This window comes from Schistocerca cancellata, chromosome 2 (genome assembly GCF_023864275.1).
Source record: "Schistocerca cancellata isolate TAMUIC-IGC-003103 chromosome 2, iqSchCanc2.1, whole genome shotgun sequence".
Lineage (NCBI taxonomy): Eukaryota > Metazoa > Arthropoda > Insecta > Orthoptera > Acrididae > Schistocerca > Schistocerca cancellata.
The window spans coordinates 697,913,141-697,940,780 of record NC_064627.1 but is presented as its reverse complement, the minus strand read 5'-3'; the positions used below and the strand labels follow the sequence as shown (position 1 = coordinate 697,940,780).

The 27,640-nt window shown below is 42.4% G+C and overlaps 1 protein-coding gene across 4 annotated transcripts in view; it reads left to right on the top strand.

The window, feature by feature from the left end:
• The window catches only part of LOC126162477 (LIM and senescent cell antigen-like-containing domain protein 1), a 92,483-nt gene that overhangs the window by 25,361 nt on the left and 39,482 nt on the right, over positions 1–27,640 (top strand). For all 4 annotated transcript variants that reach the window (XM_049919014.1, XM_049919018.1, XM_049919013.1 and 1 more), the window contains exons 2-4: positions 8,404–8,457; positions 9,763–9,873; positions 17,909–18,021. In XM_049919014.1, coding sequence (XP_049774971.1) covers positions 8,450–8,457; positions 9,763–9,873; positions 17,909–18,021 — 232 coding nt within the window. In that variant the 5' untranslated portion in view covers positions 8,404–8,449. The remainder of the gene's footprint in view (positions 1–8,403; positions 8,458–9,762; positions 9,874–17,908; positions 18,022–27,640) is intronic.

Genomic DNA, 27,640 nt, shown 5'->3' with positions numbered 1-27,640 from the left:
TTTGTTATTCTGACCCAGGTATAGCACTTGTTTATATTTCCTGTAACCAATGGTCATTGATTCACAGCACTTAAAACAATCCCTAAACATTATCATTAAGGACCGCCTCAAGTTCACCCACCTTGCTTCTTAAATCTTGTACATTTTAGTGTCACAGTGTTAAACAATCTGTATATTCTGTCTTATGCCCTCTATTTACATTAGCAATGTCTTGTTACTGTTTAGCTTTAGAACCTCTTTCAGGCTTGATAGTAGTATTGCACTTCTCATTTGTGTTCATTTCCTGGTTGCTGTTACTCTTACTAGTGATTGACTTCATTTTGTATGCTGCTGATGTTTATTCTGCTGTCACTCCCTGTTTTATTCGTAAAGGGGTTATGACTCTCTTCTGGCCATTAACAGGAGTTTGGCCGTAGGTCACTCAATGTCGACCCACTGTACTCACACTAATGACCTTTACCAATTTCCTTTTCCCAGACCTTTTGCGATGTAGGCCACACCGTATAAAACCCAGCATACTGATGTAACAATAGATATCATAGTATTGTGTGCAAATGAGCTGTCGTATGTGCCATTTCCAACATATTAATTTCCTTTTTTTCATGTCCAATATAAAAATCTTAGAGCATGTTCTCTTCCACGCTTCTTACCAGCTGCCAGTTCCCAGCCTTCAACTTCCCTCCTTCATTTCTGGCTTCTTTCATCTGTATCAGAAGAGCATAGTTCTTTCTTTCCTGTGCCTTTACCAATATATTGCTACTGTTAATCATGCACTGCTGAGAGAGAGAGAGAGAGAGAGAGAGAGAGAGAGAGAGAGAGAGACTTGTTTTGATAAGAATTACTGCACTAAATAACCTTAAATTTGTTAATTTATGCTAATGAGTTGCAATATATGATTATCGTTTTAGCCGTGAGTTCAAAAATGTATGTAAACTAAGTGGGAAGAAACTACATAATTTTTTATGTTATTTCAGAAAATTTGTGTAACTGAAAAACAGGAAGTTGTACACCGATTTTTTTTTTTTTTTTTTTTTTTTTTTCTATTGTACACTGATTTTACGGTAGTTAATATAAATGATAAGAACAAGAATAGGCTAATTAAGTGTTAGTAGGGTTTAAATGTGTTTACAATTGTGAGTCAATGTAATTTGAGTTATTTGTCCTAAAATTTAAGCCTAGAACCAAGTAGTGACAATGTAAATGAACTATTTCTGACAACTTTCTCAGAGAATGCCCAAACCTCAGTTATAGTGCGTGAACGGATAGTAATACTTGTGTACAGAATGAATTATTTTTGCACATGGAATCGATTTGTACCTAAAACTATGGCCATCTTGGACAGATGATTTATTGGTGAATAACAGTTTCATCATGGAGGACACCATAAGCTATTGTGAGACATCTGTTTGCACATCTAGTCAAGTTACCTGAAAATTAAAACTCTTAGTCACATTTTGTAAATGTCAGTTTACAATAACTTCATATCTCTAACCTTGTCTAATCCAATTGTACTTTTATATGTTTATATATGTATGTATTATCTCTGTAATATGTCATACTTGTCCTATCCAGTTGTGCTGAATGGTCAAAGGATGAATAAATAAATGTATGAGTTTGCGTGCTGCGTGTATTTTTGCTCTTACAAATTTTCATTTATTTGATTAGTGCAACTGGTGGTCTCTTAGTATAAGTTACAGTCAGGCTGTGACTAAAGGTTATCTCTACCATATGCTACCTTCCAGGAGTGATAGTCCAGCAATATATGCCCATGTCTCAGGAATAAGAGCTGAATGTTAAGTGATGTGTAGAAAAATTTACACATTAATGTAAGAATTTGCCTCAAACATTAAAATATACACATACTAGTGTGTAAGATATTTCTAATACTGTTGCACCCAAGAATTGTCAGAAACAGTCAGTTTTTTAGGCTTTCTTGCACAGGCTGCATTACTGTTCTGAAGTTGTGCCAAAGTCAGAAATTACATAGCGCTCATGTTATGTGATATAGCTTGGAAAATAGAAGACTAATACTGGCAAAATTGCAGTTTTGTGGTCGGATTGCATGTTATGCTTCAATATTTCAGTTAGCAAAGGTGTTGTCCCCAACAGGCAAGGTTACATATTTGAGTCCTGGTGTGGCACACAATTGTTATCTGGGAGCATGTTTCAGAGTGAAAGATTCATTCTGTGAATATAATTATGATAAAACTGTGGGGCAATTTCATCTCAAATCACACAAATCAAGAATGAAAGTGTGACATCACTATTTTAAAGTTTGCTGAAGAAATATATGTCAAAGTTGCACATAATACCTCTCCAAAACTGATGATTTGTTAAAATGCTACAGACCTCTCTGAATGAGAGTATTTAGCCGGCCACTGTGGCTGAGCGGTTCTAGATGCTTCAGTCTGGAACTGCGCTGCTGCTACGGTCGCAAGTTCGAATCCTGCCTCTGGCATGGATATGTGTGATGTCCTTAGGTTAGTTAGGTTTAAGTAGTTCTTCAGTTTAGGGTACTGATGACCTCAGGTGTTAAGTCCCATAGTGCTCAGAGCCGTTGAACCGTTTTGAGAGTATTTGTGAAAATGTCATAATGAAAGGGGAAATTGAAAAATTGGAATAAACAAACCAAAAGTGATGGATCTAAATTTATTTTTAATAAATATCTTGTTCCCAGTACTATGACACATGATTCGTACAGACATACTTCTGAACTTTTTTATTCATTTTCTATTTTATTTATTTTATTTTTGTTTGTTTGGAAAAATAAACTGGAAATTTGTAACTTTTTGTGAATTTCAGAATTATGTTTCGAAAAGATGAGTAGTCACAGGATGTTAACTGTCTTGAGAAATGATAAAGTGGAAGGAATACTAACTGTCAGCTATGACATTAATGCTTGAAATTCTTAAACGTCAAAATATTTTTCTTAGATCTGAAAGAATCTGAATTTTTTGATTATTTTGAAACTATTTTCTCCAACACCCCCATCCTAAATGTTCTAAAAATTTTATGGTATGTTAGTTGGTCATTGTACTTAGGCAGTGTACAATCAGAGTGGGCAATACTTGTCTGTATAAAATGTTAGAAAATTTTTAGGGAGACCTAGCTCTACTCTCAAGGCCAAAAAATATTTCAATTGATTGCTGGTTTTAAGTAAATGTCATGCAAAATTGGTATTTCTGACTCAAAATAATTACTTTATTATAAGTGAGGGGGAAAACAATTCATAATTTTGTTCGAAAGTATTTCATAACAATAATGAGATATAGAATATTTATACCCATTTTTCTTTTTATGATATTATTCACAAATTATTATGGTCTTCTGTCATGATTTTACTTCTTCATGACTTTCCGTCAATTAAAATTGCTTGCAATGTGACAGTTAACACTGCATTGTTGAAAAGAGTTCATTTGTTTTTTCCATCTGCTTCTCATTGACCGTGTATAGGCCAAGCGAATTTGCACACGAACAAGGATGATCCAACAGGAGCAGTTCTTGGGAAATGAGAACGGCGCATTGATCTTTCGATGACCATTTGAAAGCATTGGCAGGACCATGAGGTGTAAAGGAGAGGGTTATATCTTGCAGCTCATAAGAGAGACTTATCTGTCCCACCCACCACTGAGTATCTCACACATGATAAATGAAGTGGCTCACTACAAAGTCTTATAATGCATACTGTGGTGTCTGCATTTCACACACAGTAACAGGCTGCATTTCATGGAGACTTGTTCTTGCAATGTATGTCCCACTCAGGGATGCAACCCAGTAGTGACCTGATTGAATTCCTACCACAGGCTTCATAGCAGACCACTCTTCTCTCTTTAGTAAACATAATTCCCTTAATGTACTTTCATTTAGAATTAAGGGTTTCATGTGTGTTACTAATATTGAGATGGTGTGTACAAATCCAGCTGCATCTCTTCATAGCATCAACAGCTTCATGCTGGAGATTAAATCTTGTTGCAAGATGTTTTCAGAGACCTCATGCACCATCCCATGCACTTTTTCCATGACCTGTAGCTGCAAATATCCATTTTTTGTCTTAATTCCTGTACTACAGTGTTAACTAAGCTCATAAAGCTGAAAGTGATTTTTAAAATGAGAAGCTGCACCATCAGTCATATACACGTTTAAGAAATGCATAAGCTCTAGATGCTGTCATCAATTGTCATGCTTACAGAATAGCATGCATGTGCACTGTCATGAATGAGATCATCACTGACAATAGGAAAACAGTGTGATGCTCCAGGGAAGTGAGCAACACATGTGAATATTGATAACTGTGATGTGTGCCAGTGGTAAGTTACAATTTCGTTATGCAAAGCAACAGACCAGTTCCAAACAAAGTCGAAATGAAGAACTAATGTGTCAGTATGGCACATCCCAGGATGTGGCTGATTTTATTTCTGCTGTGGCCTGTCTCTGAATCCTCTGGATATGATGGTGAGCTATTCCTTTCATGACCCAGTGCGTAACCTCTATAACAAACTTCTCTGGCTCTACTGTCCTCTTCACCAACTCTCCCCTCCCCCCCCAAAATGCATAGGTTATGTCACTGTCAGTATCCTGAAGATGTAATGTTTCAACAGCCATCACTTCAGCACCAGGACACATTGCACACTCCTGGAACCAACATTTGCAGCTCTTGACATGTACACAAAAGCGTGAGATCCATCTCTGTGTACTTCTTTCGTGTGACACTGCTTATGACGAAACAAACAAGTTTCAAAATACTGCACTAAATACATGTGCATACTTCCTGGCTGGCATTTTACCCGCTTTGGTTGCAAGGAGCAGAATTTTGAGAGACCAATTTTTAAATTTGGTTTCTCCTTTTTCATTAGGAGATATGCTTCTCTTATTGATCTTGTCATATACATTTTTTATCTTTTTAACTTTTTCATCATTTGACTGACAGAGATAACATCAACCTGGTTAGGACTTTGCCTGCTGCAATCTTTGTCATCACTTAGGTAATTAATATTCCAGAGCACCATAAGCATATCAGTTGTAACAGATACCCACAGCAAGAATTGGGTATTCCAAAATACGTTTGTCATTCTTTATTTTACAAGCTTTTGAAATCAAATAATGTGAGGAAGTGGGTATATATTTCTATATCTGCAGCTTAGAGTAGCTACCTGGTATTAGTGCCAGTAAATGTACCTTCTCAGTATAGGTGGTTCCTGAGATAGCAGTATTTGAAACCACACATGACATTTCATGAACATATCAATATCTTCAGGTTCTGCACCAAGTGCATCTACATTATACACTACACAAAGTTTTGAAGATGTTGCTCATATAAAATTTGTTTTAGTTCTTCCCATTTTTCTTTTTATATACTATTTTCTTCTTGCACTTCTTACCTTTCCTGTTCGTTTAAGGGGGGATGTAGTAGGGGCTACAACAGAAATGCTAACATTCAACACATCAGCAGCTTTTCGCCCAGGAATATAAACATCTGCGCTGTCTTCTTCAGTTTCACATTCAGGTGATGGTGATCATTCAGGTGGGTTCTCACTAAATTTCTTCTTGTAGTGAATGTAGTAATTCCTGCACAATGGATGTGGTGCTAATACTGGTATTCGAGTACCAAGTCCGCAGCTCATGGTCCAGTGGCTAGGGTTACTGCCTGGGGATCACGGGGTCCGGAGTTCGATTCCTGACTAGGTTGGGGATTTTCTCTGCCTGGGGACTGGGTGTTTGTGTTGTCCTCAACATTTCATCATCATTCATGACAGTGGGTAGAGTGGACTGTGTAAAAATTGGAGCTTTGTTCGGGTGCTGATGACCGCGCAACAAACCAAACATCATCACTTGAGCACCAAGATATTTCTGCAATATCTGAATTTCCAACAACAGTAAAGTGTTTTCCAGTTTTCTTAAACGCCACCTTCTTGTGTCTTTTTTTCATAATCCACATGCCTCACTCTTTCACTACTGCATTTTCTCACTGGCATTGTATTTAACAAAAAATTCACACCAAACAGAAAACTCGATGCAGAATGGTTTATGTGCAAGTTCTCACTCGTTTGTTATAAACAGAAGAGCACTGGAAACAGTGTTGCCAACATGTGCATTTTACATTAGAAATTCAGTGTTGCAAAATATGCAGAATGCTGAAAAAATTTTTAATGCTTTACGCAGAAAAATATTGCCCACAGTGTTTCCACTGACTACTAACATATTAACCAACTATATTTTGTGTAATTCTCAAAAGTTTTTGGATGGGGTTTTTCGAGTGAATAATTCATTAAAACTTGTAAAAATGCAATTCTTTACAGTTTTAGTAGTAAATATTCACATAATACAGATAGCTGGCGCTGAGAAGATACTTTTTATAACTACAACAGTAGTATCTGGTAATATGACAGAGAAGATAGCGTTCTGAGACTTTCCAATTTAGGTAAAAAATATTTTAAGTGGAAAAAGTAATTTAAATTTCGTGTTTTTATCTTCAATTTGTAAGTTAAAGGAAGCCAATAAGTGTGTGTGTGTGTCAATTAAATTTCAACACACTAAGAGGGAACTTTAACACTAAACATCTGCCAGGTCTCCAGTACTTTTGGTTTATTAGTTATACTTTTTGTTCTCTACTTTTTTTTAAGAGTTATTTACAAAATACACTTATTTCAAAGGGCTGTACCATTTATGAAAATCAAAGTAACATTTATGATATAGAGGTCTAACATATACTCCTGTGATTTAGTGCATCTTTCTGTTGGTGTATACCCAAGACGGTATACAGTGAAATGACATTGGCGATAAGTACACACACTTACACAAATACTTTATGCAACAACAAATAAAAAATTGTTCTTCCCATTAGATGCATTCAATCACACATGATTTTCACTGCAGAAGACTGCCCCATCTCTTGAATACATGTTTTATCGTGAGCACTGCAGCTTTAATGAAAGAGATTTTTTACAGTTGTATCACTATGACCTGATGCATTCATGTGTGATTTCTTCTGTTTATATTTATTGAAACTGTAAGATAATCTAATTCATTTCTTTAATTTTATGTATGCTCTTGACAGCTTGATTTTGTACTACAACCATTTTGCAATGAGGCACCTTGAAACTGATAGCATGAGAAAGGAAAATATAGTAAAAATTGCAGATTTAATGGAATTATTACCATTAAATGAGTGAATTTTTTTATGCATGCAGCTGTTGTCTTTACAGTACATTATTACATGAGAACTAATTGATATCAGTTTCCACCTACAACATAACTGATTCCTACATTTGTCACACTGCACAGGAAGGCTACTAACACTATAGAGCTATGCAAAATACAATAAAAATACAGAGAGAACCAATGTTTGAGAATGATATTGTACAGAGAACTAAAAAATAAACTTTTCCTTGAGCTACACAGAGGTCAAAAACAGACAGAGAAAAGTAAAGTAAGAAATGCAATTGAAGTGATACAGTCACTTTTAGGGAACACAAGGATATGCTGTTTTTTCGCTGCAGTGTTTCTTTAAATGGAGTTGTAATGACAAAGACATGGGCCAAGGTGCACTTGGCCTAAAGCTCGTGGATTTATAACCAGTTTATGCCTAAGAAGAATATGTCATATCACTAAGAGATCGTGTGCGTGTATATGAAAAAGATTTCATGGAGTAACTATCCAATTTAGAAACTCCTTGTTCTGGAGTGAAGAGGGAGGAGAAAAAACTGAGAAGTGAAAGTGGTTAAATATATGAATCTTGGTATAGAACTTTTTTTCCCCTGGAAAAAGTGTGGCCTGGTCACTGTTGCCTTTGTGGATAACCATCAGACTATAAACTTGAAGTGTCAGTCCTCTTCCAACAACTATACCTAGTAAAATACTGTAGCACTCGAGCCAATCCTTGGGTTAAGGGCAATTTTACCTTTACCCTCTGAAAAAATACTTAATATGACTGTGAATACTGTATTGCCTAAGATGGATCAGGGTAATGTTTCACAAGAGCTGTTGGGCAATTGACACTTCTGCTTTGAATATCCTCTACTTTAACAAGCAGAATTTTTTTCATTTTACAGTAAATGCTCTTTATTTAATCTTATAATGTAAAACATTCTTAAATTGTGAGCACTATGGTTCCTGCCCCAGTCACAAATATCATTGTCATATCTGTGAATGTAGGGAAATGGATCTGTGGCCACAAAGAGAAAAGTGGAAAGGTCTGGTAAATATTGATTTGGTTTTGTTTCTTGTAGCAATACTGTAACCATTAGGGAAAAGTAGAGAAAAGAGAAGGTTATGTAGTCATTACACCTATTAACCGATGCATATATATGTAAAAAATTAAAATATGAATCATGCATAACCAGTTCTGCTTTACTTAATTGATAGTCATATTGGTCTACATGTTTTTGAAAAACATTTTCATTCCAGGAGTTCAGCATTTGTTTTGTTACTGGTGGAAGAGTGGAATCTACCAATGCCAGGGTCAGTACAAAGACTCATTTACTATGATCTTTTAATTTTAATTGATTAATAATTATTACACATGTTCACATTTGAATGTTTGTTTAATCTATCTACATCTACTCTATTGGAAATTAACTACTCATTGTGCTTTTGTAACTTGAATTGATGCTACATTGTTCATCACTTATTATGAGACGTGTGATTAACCTCCACCCCCCAAACTGCCACTCACAAAGTATTTGAGGAACTGGCATTGGGCTGACATATATCTAACTGTACAAAAATTTATCCACAGTGAAGCCAGCAAAAATAATACCACATTTGTTTTGCAACTGTGCAGGAAATTTAACTTCTAGCACAAGAGAGAAATGCTTTATATACACTTGCAGTTGTCTGCTCCATATAACTCCAAAGTAGTTATTTGGAATTTTATTCATTTTTTAACACTCTATACATTATTGGAATTCCTCTCTTCATTGTTGGACCATTTTCAAAAACAACTCTGCATTCCTTCGCAGTTTCCTCGATGAAAACTGTTCATAGTTATGTTGTGCTTACTTATCTCTGCATTTGCTGCTTATCAAAGTATTTACGCCTTACACTGATAAAAGGACTGAGGTGTGTTTACACAGTGATATGACTTTTTATGTGTAGACAGATGGCCAAGAGACATATTGCCCCAATTATTACAATATTTGCAAACATTATTTTAGTTATAATCTAATTTTCACTCTTTTAATTTTGACTAAGGATCTATTATACCTCTAAACATCAGAAGAGGAGATTGATCATGGAAACTAATAACTTGTTAATTAACCAGAGTTCTTTATATCGGCGAAGAAAAGAGAAGTCTCCTGATAGTAGAAGTTATACTAACTATAACACTTCGGTAGAAAATAATCAAGTGACACTGTCTGATTTTGTGAACAAGGTTTATTTGGATTCTTCTGAAAAGGATAGAGATAAACATGTCCAGAAACATGGGGAAAGGTATTAATGAAATGTTTTCACTTTTTTATTAAAATTTATAAAGGTGTTTGATTTTCGAATAATCTGACTATATGTCTTATTAATCAAACTGTCAATTGCCATGCTGTATTATACAGTTATGCCAGTGTTTTATTCAGTTGGTTTCCAGGATTGGAAATAAGGGATTTTCAACCATTGTGCTGTCCAAAAGATTTTTTTTATGATTTGAAACTTCAACACTGAAAAATCTGTTTGTTAGATCTGGACATAAGGATCTAGTTGTCATAATTATGACCACAATTCTTTTTCTGATCAAGTTTGTTTTTTAATTCATTATTAAACTTGATATTACAGTGTCAGCATGCCTCTTGAAAATATGTTCTGCTCCCGCTGTGGGGAGGGATTTGAACCCCACGAAAAGATAGTGAACTCACATGGACAACTTTGGCATCCACAGTGTTTTGTGTAAGTTACATGTTGTTTTGTGGTTGAATAAGACATTATCTTATAGATATTTACATCCATGTTTAGTGAAATATGTAGTGTGTAACAAAGAGGGCTTGTGGCATGTGGAGAGAGCATTTATGACAAAAATTTGTCACATTACTGACCTTTCGTCCTTCCCATATCTGCTACTTCCGTTGCTGTTACAGGAGCTATGACAATTATACAAGACCATATATCAAGCAAAGATGTCATATAATTCAATAAAATTCACATGTTTTACCAGCATTCTTTGATGAAGCCTTGTTTATATTGTGATAAGCAGTAAGCTTTCGGTGGTGTATGCATTGACAAAATTCAAGATTTTATTTAATGTGAAACATTATTCAGGATGTGACCATTTATGGTTTTTTTTTTTTTTTTTTTTTTTTTTTTTTTTTTTTTTTTTTTTTTTTGCTAAGCTGCTGCTGTCAAGTAATATGAACTTTTGTGAGATGAAGACATAATTTGCATGTGCACACTGCCAAATGAGAGTGATGGAGTAGCAGAATGGGCTTATAATTGACTTACACAACAGTTTAATGCACGCTTGTACTCACATTAGAGAAATTTGCAATGAAGCATTCTTTTCAATATCTGCAGCTTCATCCAACCTGTCTCTTTAGTTCTATTTGTGGATAAAGATGTACGTTTATTTACCTGTATTTCCATTTAATTTCTTAGTAATTTAATTGTGTAGATGAAAAATCTACTCACCAAGTGGTGGCAGAACACACACATAAAAGAAGGTTATAATTAGGCAATGTTTTGGAGCCAATGGCTCCTTCTTCAGACAGAAGGGTTGAAGGGGAAGGAAGAGGGGTGAAGGGAAAGAACTGGAGAGGTCTAGGAAAAGGGGTAGATTTGGGAAAGCCACCAAGAATCGTGCGTCAGGAGAGACTTACCAGACAGGATAAGATTGATTGTTGGGGACTGCATCAGATGAGATTTGCAAACCTGAGAGCTTAAAGGTTGAAGACAGGGTAATATGTAAGACAGAGATTACTCCATAAACATCATGCATGAGTTAATAAGAGTGAAAAGCTAAGTGCACTGTATGTGACAGAGGTGGGAGGGGTTTGGTGAATAATAGACAGGTAAGACCATCAAAGATGCAGAAAACTAATACAGAGTGAAGAAAAGAGTAGTTGCTGTGAAGAAATGCTGAGACGGAAGAAACTACCATAAAATAAGGCCAGTTGGGTGGTGATAACCAAGAACATGTTGTAATGCTAGAATGCTAGTGCCACACGCAGAGTTCTGAAAAACATTTCGGCCCTTATGTGATGGTCCCCTCTCGGGTTTGACCACCATATTTCAAAATTATTGGGAAGAGCAAGCCAATTGGGGAAGGGTGCCTTACTTGGTGCGTTGTGTCCATCGTACATTGAGACCTTTAGCCAGCTTATTTGTCGTTGCATTGCAGTCCCGCTCGCTCACCATCTCTTGGGTGAGGATACATTTCGGAGTGCGATCTCTGCCACGCACTCTGCAGTGTCGCTTTCTGCGCTGACGACGACCATGGACCACTTGCCGCCTAATATCCAGCACGGTAGCCAGTCCATTGTGGTGAGGCCGCCACGTATCCTGTTGGTTGTAGCCCCCTGACAACACAGGGATTGCTCTACTGATGCCTGCGCCGTTAACTCCCCACGTATGCCAAGGAGTAGATGCCTATCTCCCTGGGGATCGGAACTCCTGGCAATGGCCATCCTGCCAGGTGGCCCTTGCTGTGGCTGGGTGGCATCCGTGGGGAGGGCCCTTGGTCGGAGTAGGTGGCATCAGGGTGGATGACACGCAATGAAGCGTGGCACATCTTCTCTTGCTGGTGGACAACCACCGGCAGTCTCTAAGCATTCGAGGGCTCACTTTAATGCCAACATCTATGACCCCAAATCATTCCCCTCCCTGGCCACACCATGGGAGGAACAAAAGGCTATGAATGACAGCGAGACGTATTTGCCCTGGTATCGTCTGTACAAGAGCTTTGTGTCCATGAAGCCTCAGTTCTTTGTAGAGCATTTAGAGGACAAGTTTGGGGAGGTGAAGGGCTTGTCAAAAATGCAGTCCAGGTCAGTCTTGATAAAAACAGCATCCTCTGCCAAGTCACAGGCATTACTCGCTTGTAAGAAGCTGGGGGATGTTTCTGTTACTAGCACGCCCCATAAAAGCTTAAATATGGTCCAGGGCATTATCTTCTACAGGGATCCTCTTTTACAGTCCGATGACGAGCTGCGTGCCAACTTAGAGCAATGAGGTGTCCATTTCATCCGGCGCGTCCACCGGGGTCCGAGGGATAATCAGATTGCCACCAGTGCCTTCATCTTGGCCTTCGAGGATGACACATTACCTGAGAAGATGAAGGTGATGGTCCACTGCTGTGATGTTAAGCCATATTATATCCCTCACCCGATGCGGTGCTTCGAGTGTTGGAAGTTTGGCCATATGTCTTCCCGCTGTGCTTCCAGCCTCATATGTCGTGATTGTGGTTGTCCATCCCATCCCGATACTCCATGTGCCCTGCCTCCCATCTGTGTCAGCCGCGGAGAGTACCATCCCCCTTGCTCGCCGGACTGTAAGATTCTACAGAAGGAATGGAAAATAATGGAATGCAAGACCCCGGACTGACTGACCGACTCTGAGGCTAAATGGAAATTTGAACGGCTTCATCCTGTGTGCATGACGTCATCTTATGCTGCCACTGTTGTCACTCCCATTACAGCTCCATCCATTGCACCACATACAGTCAGCTCTCAGAGATGAAGGACCACACCTGCCCCCTTGATGGTGGGGGGCACTTCCCTTCCTGTTGCTCCCGCACCACCTACCTCGGGAGCAGCACCCCCTCAACCATCGGGGACACCAGTCCCCACTTCTAAGCTGGAGAAGCATAAGTCTTCTTCGAATTCTCTCGCTACGAAGGGATCCCTTGGGTCACTCCCTTCCCAGGTTCCTACCAGTGGCAAACCAGACATCCGTCAGGGGCTGAAGAAGCCCCGGGTAGCTGGTCGTAGGGCTTCATAGTCCTCTTCAGTCCCAGAGACTGAATCAAAGAAGCCCTCCCAGCAAGGGCATCTGAAGGAACAGCGTGAGAAATCGAAATCAAAGACCCCTAAGACCAAGGAAATGGTGGTGGCACCCACTCCACTGCTACCTACAAGCTCTGCATCTGAGGTCGCGGTGGAGATCTGGCATCCGCTGAGGACCTAGATCTTGCCGGTCCCTCAGACGTGATGGATGTCGCTCCTGTTGGTACTCAATCGGTGGCAGCAGGTGACCCAATGGCGTAATCTGCCTCCTCGGTCCCTTCACGCCTTTCTTGACCATGGACAGTGTTATCCTCCAATGGAACTGCAGCGGTTTTTTCCACCATCTTGCTGAGCTCCGACAACTTCTCAGCCTTCACCCTTTCCTCTGCATTGCTCTTCAGGAAACTTGGTTTCCGGTGATGCAAACTCACGCCCTCCGTGGCTATCGGGGTTATTATAAGAACTGGGCTTATGAGAGGGTATGTGGTGGTGTGTGCATCTACGTCCTTCACTCTCTTTACAGCGAGTCTGTCCCTCTACAAACACCTATAGAGGCTGTCGCTGTTCGGGTGTGAACACCTCAGGCTGCAACTGTCTGCAGTCTCTATCTTCCACAGGATGGCGATGTCCTACATCATGTCCTGGCTGGGCTGATAGACCAATTGCTGCCACCTTTTTTGTTACTGGGCGATTTCAGTGCCCATAAGCGTCTGTGGGGTGGATCAGTGCCAAGAGGACAAGGCAGCATCGTTGAGCAAATATTGTCACAGCTCGACCTTTCTCTTTTAAATACTGGTACCTTCACACATTTCAGTGTGGCACATGACATGTACTCAGCCATCGACCTTTCGATCTGCAGCCCTAGCCTATTACCATCTGTCCAGTGGAGTGTGCATGATGACTTGTGCGGTAGTCACCACTTTCCGATCTTTCTGTCACTGCCAAAGCATCACTCTTCTGGGCTGGGCGCCCCTGCAGATGGGCTGTGAATAAGGCTGACTGGGACTTGTTCACCTCCATTGCCACTAGTGAGCCTCTTACCAATGATGCCATTGATGTGGTGGTTCACTCGGTTACCATTGGCATCATTACTGCCACAGAATCTGCCATTCCCTGTTCTTCTGGATCCCTTCGGCAGAGGACTGTTACTTGGTGGTTGCCCAAGATCGCCGAGGCGATTAAAGATAGCAGGCCGGCACTCCAGCGTCACAAAGTGGCATCCCTCATTGGAACACCTCATTCACCAACGTAAGCAGAAGTGCTGGGAAAGGTATGTCTCCACCATTGGCCTCCGTACCTCTCCATCGCAGGTTTGGGCCAAGATCAGGTGACTATGGCTATTGGACCCTCGTCAGCGTACCTGCGGTTCCACTGAATGGAGCAGTCTGTACTGATTCATCACAATTCCAAACCGCTTAGCAGAGCATTTTGCTCAGAGTTCTGCTTCTGCGAATTACCCACTGGCCTTCCAATTCCTGAAAGAGCGGTTGGATCGTTGGAGCATTTCATTTCACACGTGACATCCTGAATCATACAATGCTCCATTCAGTGAGTGGGAATTCCAAAGTGCCCTAGCCACTTGCCGTGATACGGCTCCCAAGCCAGATCGCATCCACTGTTGAAACCTCGCAAGCACCCACTGGAGGTGGACAGCGGGGCCTTCTCGCTCCGTCTCAGGGTGGGTTCCGTAAAGGGTCGCCCTGCCGCCGATAAGCTGGTGTGCCTGGAGTCTGCCATCCGTACGGCCTTTGCCCACTGTCAGCATCTGGTCGCCATCTTTTTTTGACATGCGGAAGGCATACGATACGACATGGCGACATCACATCGTCTCTACACTTCATGGTTGGGGTTTTCGGGGTCCGCTCCAGATTTTCATACAAAATTTTCTGTCACTTCGTTCCTTCCGCGTGCAAGTTGTGGCCTCCCATAGTTCTTCCCGAGTTCAGGAGAATGGGGTACTGCAAGGATCTGTCTTAAGTGTCTGCCTCTTTTTAATTGCAATTAATGGGCTCGCTGCGGCGGTGGTAACGTCTGTCTGTCTCAGTCTCCTTGTACGCCGACGACTTCTGCCTTGCTTTAGCTCCACTGTCATTGCAGCTGCTGAACAGCAACTGTGGGGCGCTATCCGCAAGGCGCAGTCTTGAGCTGTAGCGCATGGCTTCCAGTTTTCACCTGCCAAGACCTGCGTTATGCATTTCTGCCGGCGACGCACTGTTCACCCTTAGCCACGGTTTTATCTTGACGGCGAACCTCTTGCTGTGGTGGAGACGCATTGGTTTTTGATACCCAGTTGACTTGGCTCCCTCATATTCGGCAGCTTAAACAGATGTGCTGGCGGCACCTTAATGCTCTCCATTGCTTGCATCACACCAGCTGGGATGCCGATTGGTCTACCCTGCTACGACTGTACCGTGCATTAATTCAGTCCCGTCTAGATTATGAGAGCCTGTCTTACGGTTCGGAATCTCCTTCCGCATTGCAATTGCTGGACCACATCCTTCACAGTGGGATCCGACTCGCCACTGGAGCTTTCCGGACAAGCCCTGTCAACAGCATACTTGTGGAGGCAGGTGTCTCTCCATTGCAGTTCTGGCACCAACGATTACTGGCTGCTTATGCTACACACGTTTGTAGTTTGCCCGGGCATCTCAATTATCGTCTCCTGTTCCCTCAGTCGGTCGTCCATCTTCCGGAACGGCAGCCCCAGTTAGGGTGTACAATTGCGGTTCGCGTCTGAGCTCTTCTCTATGGGCTTGAGATTTTCCCTCTCCCACCTCTTTTCCGGGCCTCTCTTCACATACCCCCGTGGAGTGTGCCCCACCCATGCCTTTGGCTTGATTTGACACAGGGCCCGAAGGACTCAGCCCCTCCTGAGGCCCTCTGCCGCCACTTTCTTTCAATCCTTGCCACATTTCAAGGCTCTGACGTTGTCTACACTGACTGTTCGATGGTTGCTGGTTGTGTCGGTTATGCTCTTACTCTAGGGGATCATTATGAACAACACTCTTTGCCAGCTGGCTGCAGTGTTTTCACTGCCGAGCTGATCGCCATCTCTCGCACCCTAGAGTATATCCGCTCCTGCTCATGTGAGACCTTCATTATCTGTAGTGACTCCCTGAGTGTTTTATGAGCTATCGACCAGTGTTTCCCTCACTCTCGTCTGGTGATGGCTATCCAGGAGTCCCTCCATACTCTTGCCCGTTGCGGCCACTCTGTGGCCTTTGTGTGGATCCCGGGTCATGTTGGCCTCCCGGGAAATGAACGTGTTGACATGCTGGTCAAACAGGTTGTCGGTTCACCAGCCTTGGAGATTGGCCTTTCGGAGAGTGACCTCAGGTCAGTTTTGCGGCAGAAGGTACTTCACGCCTGGGGTGAAGAATGGAGCACCCTTCCTTCACCCAATAAACTTCGGGCTATCAGAGAGGCTACGGGTGCATGGTGCTCCTCCTTGCGTGTCTCTCACAAGGACTCTATTGTCCTCTGCCGGCTGTGCATTGGCCACACCTCGATAACTCACAGCTATTTATTGCGCCGCGAGGACACACCTTTATGTCGCTGCGGGTCATCTTTGACGGTGGTCCACATCTTGTTGGACTAATCGCCTACGATTTTAGACTGGGGTTTTTGGTGCGTTTCTTGGTGATTGACTTTTCCTTTTTTGTTTCTGTGGTCGGCCGACCACTGTCACACTCGGTGTGATTTTAATTCCTTTTGTCTGGTCTCTGTCTTTCTTGTCCTGTGTCATATCTTGTCATCTCCATTGTTTGTTCTTATTCTTTGCGAGTGTTTAAAGTTCGTGGAAAAAGGGACCAATGGACCTAGTAGTCTGGTCCCTTCAATCCCACAAACCAACCAACCAACCAACCTGGCACATCACATACTAGCTGTCTGTAAACACTGTTTGGCCTTTTACATTGCCATGACTACCACCAAATTATCAATTAGGATGAATGGGCATAGGCAGAGGCTGCATACTCGTAACATGCAATATTCCATTGCAGAGCATGCTCTACAACATGACAATCATGACCTTGATGCCTGTTTCAGCGCATGCGCCATCTGGATTCTTCCCCCAGACATCAGTTTTTCAGAACTCCACAGGTGGGAACTAGCACTACAACATGTCCTTGGTTCTTGCCACCCACCTGACCTTAATTTACGTTAGTTTCTTCCGTCTCAACATTTCTTCACCGTAACTATTCTTTCCTTCACTCTGTATTAGTTTTCTACATCTTTCATTTGCTTACCTGTCTATTTTTCATCACCCCCCTCCCACCTCTGTTATGTACAAAGCACTTTGCTTTTCATTCTGATTAACTCTTGCACGATGTTTAAGCAGTAATCTGTCTCTCACATATTACCCTGTCTTCCACCTTTAAGTTCTCTGGTTTGCAAATCTTGTTCGATACAGTCTTTCCTTGTCATTCCGTCCAGTAAGTCTCCCCTGAACCACGATTCTGGGTGACTTTCCTGAAATCTACCCCTTTTTCCAGACCTTTCCAGTCATTCTACTTCACCCTATTTCTTCCCCTTCAACCATTCCACTTGAAGGAGGAGCCAGTGGCTCCAAAGGCTTGCCTAATTATAACCTTCTGTGATGTGTGTTCTGCCGCTGCTTGGTGAGTAGACTTGTTATCTGTCCAATTAAATTATTTTGTCAAAAATTGATTATTTTCATTGTTATGCATAATTACTTCGGTTATTAAATAAAATAAAAGTACAAACAGTAATTTTTAACAGTGACCAAGTTTAATAATTTATAATTCATAACTTCAGAATTATTGTTTTTCTCAAGAGCTGGCGGAACTGCATTTTCTGTATCAACCTCAAATTTTAAGAATGAATTGATAAATTTGACTTTGATGTATTTCAAATGATGTGTACACATTGTAACTTTATTAGTAAAATAAGTGGAAAATTTGATTCCTGCTCTTCTGTCATGTTCATATTAGTAATGATTAATTTTTGGCATTATGATTTTTTTTTAGGTGTGCGCAATGTTTCAGACCATTTCCAGAAGGTATTTTTTATGAGTTTGAAGGAAGAAAGTATTGCGAACATGACTTCCATGTTTTATTTGCACCATGTTGTGGAAAATGTGGTAAGCGATTCCAAGTTTGCATGTGTGTCGTGAGAATTTCAGTATCTAACAACTATTAGTCCTACATAAAATGGGACCATTTTTTTAGAAAATTTAATGTTTTGTACTGTGACGTGTGTTCTTTGGTGGATGTGGTTTTTGAGTTATTAAAGAAAACATTCCAAAGTGGTATTAAATGTTTTCTATTCTGGAAACCATTTGGAATGAGGCACATGTCCGTATGAAGTTTCTTGTCCAGAATCATTAATACTATCACCCCTCAAAGCATGTACCGTTCGTCCTTATTCACCCTTTATAATTAATTTCCTTGCAATGGAGAAGCTTATGCTCACAAACCAGCACTGATTTGAAAAGTATGACTTGTGCGAAACTGAGCTTGCCCTTTCCTTGTGCAATGTCTTGTATGCGAACCCTGGATTAGGGGCAGCAGGCAGATTCCACATTCCTAGATTTCTAGAAAGCATTTGACACAGAACCCCACTGCAGACTTTTAACAAAGGTACAAGCATGTTGAGTAGGTTCCCAGATGCAGGAGTGGCTCGATGACTTCTTAAATAAAAGAACCCAGTCTTATTGTCCTCAACAGTGAGTATTTGTCAGAGATAAGGGTATTGTCAGCAGTGCACCAGTGAACTGTGATAGCACTGCTCTTGTTGTCTGTATACATAAATGATCTGACAGATAGGTTGTGCAGCAGTCTGCTGCTGTTTGCCGATGATACTATTGTGTATGGAAAGCTGTTATCATTGAGTGAATATAGGATACAAGATGACTTAGACAAAATTTCAAGTTGATATGATTAATGGCAGCTTACTCTAAATGTAGAAAAATTTTAATGGAGATGAGTAGGGAAAACAATTCTTAAATGTTCAAATACAGCATTAGTAGTGTACTACTTGACACGATCACATAATTAAATATCTATGTGTTGTGTTGCAAGGCAATATGAGATGGAATGAGCATGTAAGGATGGTAATAAGGAAGGCAGATGTTCAGCTCTGGTTTATTGGGAGAATTTTAGGGTAGTGTGGTTCATCTGTAAAGGAGACCACTTATAGAACTCTAGTGTGACCCATTATTCGGTAGTGCTCTAGTGTTTGGGAACTTCACATGGTCGTATTAAAGGAAGACATCAAAGCAAATCAGAGGCAGTCTGCTAAATCTGTTACTGGTAGGTTCAATCAACACGTGAGTATTATGGAAATGCTTCGTGAACTCAAATAGAAATCACTGGAGGGAAGACAGGATTCTTTTTTTGTGAAACACTATTGCAAAAATTTAGAGAACTGGTATTTGAAGTTGACTGCAGAACAATTCTACTGCTGCCACTGTACATTTTGCCTAAAGTCATCTTTCTCTTGCTCAATTTGCGAATGGTATGAGAAAGGAAATGATTGGTAGCCCTCCCCTACACACCACACAGTGTTACATGGAAAGTGTTTGTAGACATAGATGTAGAAGTAGTGTAGCAGAAATTCTTAGATTTTCTCCAGTGACTGCATGAATTAGTTTTATATGCTTTGTAGTACAGACAAACATCACATTGGTTAGAGCTGGGTAAGGACTATATTTGTTGTGTATGGATGCAAGTGGAATTGCCCTCTGTGCACAGACAGGCTTCAGGCAGTTGCCCTGGCCTGCTGTGTTTTTGGGGCACTGGAGATGAATGTTTTGTCACCTCTGGTGTCTATTGTCACTTGGTACCATGATCTTGCAGAGCCTTCTGGTTTACTTGTCCTGACTGATTGACACTCACTTGATGGGAATGTTGAACAGTGGCAGGATGCGGATCTCTGGGTGGAAGATGAAAGAGGGTACTTGTTGCATGGCTGTCCTGTTTTGCCTTAAAAACAGGTTCAAGGTATTACTTGCTGCTGAAAGTACATCTGAACTGGTATGGGTGCCGTCATCTGTTGGGATTGGGGCTGATCTTCCTTATAGGTCCGCACAAATTCAGAAGGTAGAGTTGCTTGTTTTTAAGTGTTCCAACAGTATGCGGGTGATGGAGTCTCATAGAGAAATAGTGGGCAGCTTGGGAAGGAAGGCCAGTTTTACTTTTATTTGCTCATTGAGGGTATCATCCAAGATAGGAGGAGATTAAAGTGGTATCAGATAAGCACACTGGCTGCACCCAGCTGCAAATTGTAGCTCATGTCAACACGAATGACACCTGTCGCCAGAGTTCAAAGGTGGTCCTCGGTTACTACACACAATTTGATGAGATAATGTAATTGTAGTGAAGATTGTGACGACAGGCTGATCTGTAGAGTAGCTGGAGGGTTAGGTGGTAATTTGTTTGAGCTTTGGAGATGCCAATGAATGTGATGTAAGAAGTTCAGTTGCAATAAGAGGACAGTTGGAGTAGTGCCGGCCTTTTGTTATCTGAACGTATGTCATAGTTGTGCTAGGAATATAGAATGACTATTAGAGACTTTACATGAACACACAAATGCACAGAAAGCAACATTTCTATGAAGTATCCTTTGATGTGCAATGACTTCTAAAATGAGTATACAGATGTAGTGAAGACAGCTAGCTTCACTCACTGGATGGAATCAGAGCTAGCATTTCAAAGCCTCATTCCCAGAACCAAACATAGTCCTCTTGTTTGCAGCTGAGAGGAAAACTTAAACCATAGTCACAGATGATTCAGTGAAATCCTTGGATGGGAATTTAGTGACCTTCACTGTCAGATGCAGCACTGTAGGACTCTCGTAATAAGTCAGGTATGCACTACATAAAGGAAGCAGCTACTAGTATAGTGGAGTAAGTAAGGAGTGCAAATGTGTGTGTTTTAGGATAAAGATGGTTCTCCACAGGCCTGATAACATACATTCTGATTTCAGACAAGGAAGAACATTATCCCCTGCAATTAAAAAGAGCAACTTTCATCATGACAGACAAAAGAAAGAAATTGTTTACAAAATAATATGTCACATTAATAATTAAGTGTGAAACAATGGAAGATCCAGGATGGAATAATGTCTCGGCAACCAGAGACACTGGTCATGTGTGTGTGAGTTGCATTTGTGTAATATGTGTGTGTATGTTGTGTAATTCAGAACAACACCTTTGGGTTGAAAGCTTATGTGTCTAGCAGTCTTTTCATTTTGCTTGCCTGTGACTCAACACCTCCACTATATGGCAAGTAGCAGTCTATCATGGTACATGCAAAGATCATTATTTGTTTTATGCCATGTTCCTTCTAATTTGTGTTATATAAGGCAAGTCACATTACTGTGATATAGAAAACGACATACACATAAAGCACTATGTACTATAATTTGCATGTTACAAGAGAGATTTGTCTTGTGCAGTAAAGATACCGCTGATGATGGTCAAATGCCCAATACTAGTCGAAGTCCAATAAAATGAACTATAATCTAAAAGCAGCTTACATCAAATACATAATTATTAATATTACATATTTGTAATTTCTCAAGCTGCAGAACACCAAATGTACAGGAAGTATATTATCAGTTAACTGCAGAAGCATCTGCAGAGGCCTTGCTTATAAACAATAACAAGTTCCACATTGTGCTAGAGCCAGAAAGCTGGCTGAAATCAGATGTTAATAGAAAAGAAATTCTAAATTCCTATGGGGATATATATTGCGAAGGTAGATTGAGCACCGTTGGTGGAACCATGTTCTACCCATAAAAAATATGGTAATATCTAATGAGACTAGTATAGATTCAGAATGTGAAATAATTTGTGTTAAGACATAAAGGTGGATCAGACATGGTCCCTGGATGTTTTTGTAGACTCCCTGCCTCAGGACCATCAGTGGGGAACATTTGAGGGGAAACTTGGAGACTATTTCACATAAATTTCCCAGTTACGTTGTTGTATTAGGTGAAGATTTCAACTTATCAGCTGTAGATAGGAAGACTCAAATGGTTAAGGCCAGTAATAGGAACAGGGAATCATGTGAAATTGTTCTAAATGCCTTGTCCAGAAGCTACCTTAAGCAGCTAATTAGAAAACAGAGTTGTGTAAGATAAAATATTCGACCCTCTGGTCACCATTGGGCCTGACCTTTTCAGCTCATCATAGAGCAGGGAATCAGTGAGTGTAAGGTCATTACAGCATCAGTCAGTGCAGCTGTAAATAGAAATATAAAGAAAGGTAGGAAGATACGTCTGTGTAGCAAGAGTGCCAAAAACAGATTTCAGATCACCAGAACGGTCAACAAGAAAAATTCCTCTCCAGGACCAAAAATGTTAAGTATCCAGAGCATTGTACTACATGCCTTAGGCAGCTATGTACTGAGCAAAGTTATGAGGAATGGGAAAGACCCACCATGATTCGAAGAATTTGTGAAAAGCTGAAACAAAAGCAAAGAGAACTTAACTGCAAATTTTAACGTAGCCAAAGCTTCTCAGACAACCAAAAACTGAGTGATGCCAAAATCAGTGTAAGGAGGGCTATGCATAAAGCAGTCAGTGAATTCAGAATTAAAATTTTATGTATTGATTTGGAAAAAATGCTAAGAAGTTTTGGTCCGATATTAAATCAGTAAAAAAATTTAAGCCATATGTCCAGGCTCCCCCTGCGAGTCCAGGGGTTAGAATAGGCCCAAGGTTTTCCTGCCTATCTTAAGAGGCGACTAAAAGGAGTCTCACACATTTTAGCCTTTATGTGATGGTCCCCTGTCGGGTTTGACCTCAATTTTTCCAAATTTTCCCGAAGAGCGAGACAATTGGGGGAGGGTGCCTTACATGGTGCAATGTGTCCATCATGCGCTGAGACCTCTCGCATCCTTCGTCGACATGGATCTGCACTTTTGCTCATTCTCCAGCTGTTGGGTGAAGTCATCCTCCTGGGTGTGTTTTTCTCCATCCGCTGTGCGGTATCATTTTCTGTGCTGACAATGATATTGACTTGTTTGCTTGGTTGCACCTGATATCCAGCAGAGTAGCCAGTCCATTGTGGTGGGGCCACTGTGTACCCTGTTGGTTGTAGCCCCCTGACCACACAGGGATCGCTCTGCTGATGCCTGCGCCGTTAACTCCCCATGTATGCCAAGGGGTAGATGCCCGTCACCCTGAGGCGTCAGGACTCCCAGCAATGGCCATCCTGCCAGGTGGCCTTTGCTGCGGCTGGTTGGCGCTCGTGGGGAGGGCCCTGGTCAGAGTGGGTGGCATCAGGGCGAATGACATGCGATGAAGCATAACACGTCATCACTAGTTGGTGATCACACACCAGCAGCCTCTAAGTGTTCCAAGTCTCAGTACAATGCAAGGAAGTGTGACCCTAAATCATTCACCTCCCTGGCCACACCATGGGAGGAACGGTATGTATGAGAGCTTATGGGGCTCCTTTGCTTCAATGAAACCTCAATTTTTTGTTGAGCATTTAGAGGACAAGTTTGGGGAGATGGAGGGCTTGTCCAAAATGCGGTCAGGGTCAGTCTTGATAAAAACAGGATCCTCTGCCCAGTCATGGGCATTACTCGCTTGTGACACATTGGGGGATGTCTCTATTACCATCACGCCACATAAGAGCTTAAATAGGGTTCAGGACATTATATTCCACAGGGACCTTCTTTTGCAGTTTGACAATGAGCTGCATGCTGACTTTGAGTGCCGAGGTGCTCATTTCGTCCAGCGCGTCCATAGGGTTTCAAGGGATAATCAGGTTGCCACTGGTGCCTTCATCTTGGCCTTCAAGGGTGACACTTTGCCCAAGATGGTCAAGCTGGTGATCTACCACTGTGATGTCAAGCCATATATCCTTCCCCCGAAGCGGTGCTTTAAGTGCTGAAAGTTCGGCCATATGTCGTCACGCTGTACTTCCAGCATCACATGTCAAGATTGTGGATGTCGTTTTCATCCCCATACTCCATGTGCCCTGCCTCCCATCTGTGTAAGCTACAGAGAGCATCATTCCCCTTGCTCACCAGACTGCAGGATTTTACAGCAAGAAAGGAAAATCATGGAATATAAGACCCTGGACCGACAGATCTACACTGAGGCTAAGAGGAAATTTTAGCGCCTCCATCTTGTGGCTATGACCTCCTCTTATGCTGCGACTACGGGAACAGTTGTAGCCCCATCAGTTCCACAAATTCGAGTTGGCTCTTAGAGCCAGTAGACTGCACCTGCCCCCATGATGGTGGGGGGGCACTTCTCTCCCTGTTGCTCCTGCACCACCTACCTCGGGAGCACTGCCTCCACAACCATTGGGGTCACCAGTCCCCACTTCTCAGCTGGAGAAGTGTAAGTCTTCTTCGGCTCCTCTCGCTAAGAAGGGGTCCCTTGAGTCACTCCCTTCCCAGGTTTCTGCTAGTGGGAAAGATGACACCCACCAGTCGCTGAAGAACCCAAAAGTGGCTGGTCGTAGGGCTTCACGATCATCCTCAGACCCTGAGAGTGAATCAGTGAAGCCCTCCCAGCCAGCGAAACCCAAGGAGCAGCGAGAGAAACTCAAAAAGTAGACACCAAAGGCCAAGGTAATTGCGGTAGCACCCACAACACCGCTACCTACAAGCTCTGCGTCTGAGGATGGGGTGGAGATTCAGGCGTCTGCTGAGGACCTAGATCTCGCCGGACCCTCAGACACAATGGATATAGACTGCTCAGGAAATAAGTAGGTGCCTCATTGAATGTTACGTGCCTTCCCAGCCTCATGATCACATTATCGTCCAGTGGAATTGCAACGGTTTTTCCACCACCTGGATTAGCTACGGTAATTGTTAAGCTTTAAACCTACTTTCTGCATTGCCCTCTAGGAAACTTGCTTCCTGATGGTGCGGACCCCTGCCCTTCGTGGTTACAGGGGGTGTTACAAGAACCATAGGGAATACAATAGTGTGTCAGGTGGAGTTCGCGTTTATGTCCTAAACTCAGTCTGTAGTGAAACTCTGCCCCTTCAAACCCCTCTTGAAGCTGTGGCTGTCAGAGTAAGGATAACACAGGAAATAACTGTCTGCAATGTATATCTTCCTCCAGATGATGCAGTATCACTGAATGTATTAACTGCACTGATTGATCAACTCCCTAAACCTTTCCTACTTTTGGGAGATTGTAACGCCTGTAACCCCTTGTGGGGTTGCACTGTGCTTACTGGTTGAGGCAGAGATGATGAAACTTTACTGTCTCAGTTCGACCTCTGCCTCTCAAATAGTGGGGCCGCTACACATTTCAGTGTGGCTTGTGGTACCTTCTCAGCCATTGATTTACCAATTTGCAGCCCAGGACTTCTCCCATGTATCCACTGGAGAGCAAATGACGACCTGTGTGGTAGTGACCAATTCCCCATCTTCCTGTCATTCCCCCGGCCTCATGCTCACAGACACCTACCCAGATGGGCTTTCAACAAGGCAGACTGGGAAGCCTTCATCTCTGCTGTCACCATTGAATCTCCCCCACATGGTGCCATCGATGTTGTGGTTGAGCAGGTAACTACTACAAGCGTTTCTGTGACAGAAAATACAATCCCTTGTTCCTTGGGGTGCCCCCAGTGAAAGTCGGTACCTTGGTGGTCGCCGGAAGTCGCTGAGGCAATTAAAGAGTGTCGGCGAGCTTTACAGCGACATAAGCGGGACTGTTCCCTAGAGCACCTAATAGCCTTTAAACGGCTCCATGCACTCATTTGCCAGCTTATCAGCAGGTGGAAACAGGAGTGTTGAGAGAGGTATGTCTCGACCAGTGGGTGCCATACGTCACCTTCCCAAGTCTGGATGAAGATTAGTTTTTGGGTACCAGATCCCAGCAGCTGTCCCTGGTGTTACCAACGATGGCATGTTATCTACCGACGCAAACACGATTGATGAACACTTCGCCTAGTACTATGCTCGAGCCTCTGCTTCAGAGAATAACCCCCAGCCTTTCACATTCTCAAATGGCGAATGGAAGGAAAAGTCCTCTCGTTCACTACACACCACAGTGAACCCTAAATGCCCAATTTACAGAATAGGAGCTTGTCAATGCCCTTGCACGTTGCCCTGACACATCTCCTGGGCCAGATTGGATCCACAGTCAGGTGCCTAAACATCTCTCATCTGACTAAAAGCAACATCTCCTCGTCATCTTCAACTGGATCTGGTGTGATGGCGTCTTTCCATCACAGTGGTGGGAAAGCACCATCATACTAGTGCTCAAACCTGGCAAAAACCTGATTAATGTGGATAGCTATCAGCCCATCAGCCTCACCAACTTTCTTTGTAACCTGCTAGAACGTATAGTGTGTCGGCAGTTAGGTTGTGTCCTGGAGTCACGTGACCTATTGGCTCCATACCAGGGCGGCTTCCGCCAGGGTCGCTCTACTACTGACAATCGTGTGTCCCTCGAGTCTGCCATCCGAACAGCCTTTTCCAGACACCATCACCTTGTTGCCGTCTTTTTTGATTTACTAAACGTGTATGACACCACCTGGCGACATAATATCCTAGGACTGGTTTTCGACGCCCAATTGACTTGGCTTCCTCACCTTCGTCAGCTTAAATGGAAGTGCTTGCAGCACCTCAATTCCCTTCGCCGCCTGAGCAATACCAACTGGGGTGCAGAACGCTCTACGCTGCTGCAGCTCTACAGAACCCTTGTTCAATCCTGCCTGTACTATGGGAGTGTGGTTTATGGTTCGGTGGAGCCCTCAGTGTTGTGTTTACTCGACACAGACCACCACTGTGGCGTTGAACAAGCGACGGAGCTTTTAGGATGAGTCTGGTGTCCAGCACCCAGGTGGAGGCTGGTGTCCCTCCATTGAAGATTAGGCGTGCACAACTGCTCGCCAGTTACGTTGCACATGTTTGTAGTTCTCCTGCGCATCCGAATTACTCCTTTTCCCACCCACGGCGGTTCATCTCTCGCATCAGTGGCCCAGGTCAGGGCTTACAATTGCAGTTTGTGTCCAATCCCTTCTATCTGAACTGCAGTCATTGCCTTTTCTATCTATACTTGAGGTCCATTCATGTACACCTCCATGGTGTACATCCAGGCCGCAGCTTCGCCTGGACCTATCACATCGTCTTAAGGACTCAGTTAACCCCGCAGCGCTTTGCTGCCACTTCCTGTTGATTCTTGATATGTACCGAGGCCATGAAGTGGTTTATACCGATAGCTCGATGGCTGATGGTCACGTCGGCTTCACGTATGTCCATGGAGGACATATTGAACAGCATTCTTTGACCAATGGCACTGCAGAGCTGGTGGCTATATCTCATGCTCTTGAGCACATTCGTTCATGACCTGGGGAGTCGTTTCTTCTGTGTACTGAGTACTGAGTATCCTACAAGCTATCAACCAGTGCTACCCTCGACATCCTTTGGTAAGGACCATCAATGCCCTGGAACGGTCCAGTCGTTCAGTGGTCTTTGTCTGACCCCAGGTCATGGTGGAATCCCAGGCAACGAACTTGCCGACAGGCTGGCCAAACAGGCTACACAGAAACCGCTTATGGAGATCGGCTTCTCTAGACGTGACCTGCGTTCTGTCTTACGCTGCAGAGTTTTTAGGATTTGGGAGGCGGAATGGCATAACAGTATGCACAACAAACTGTGTGTCATTAAGCAGACTACGAATGTCTGGAAGTCTCCCATGCAGGCCTCTCGCGGAGAATCAGTTGTTCTCTGCCGGCTCAGCATTAGGCATCTGTGGCTAACGCATGGTTACCTCCT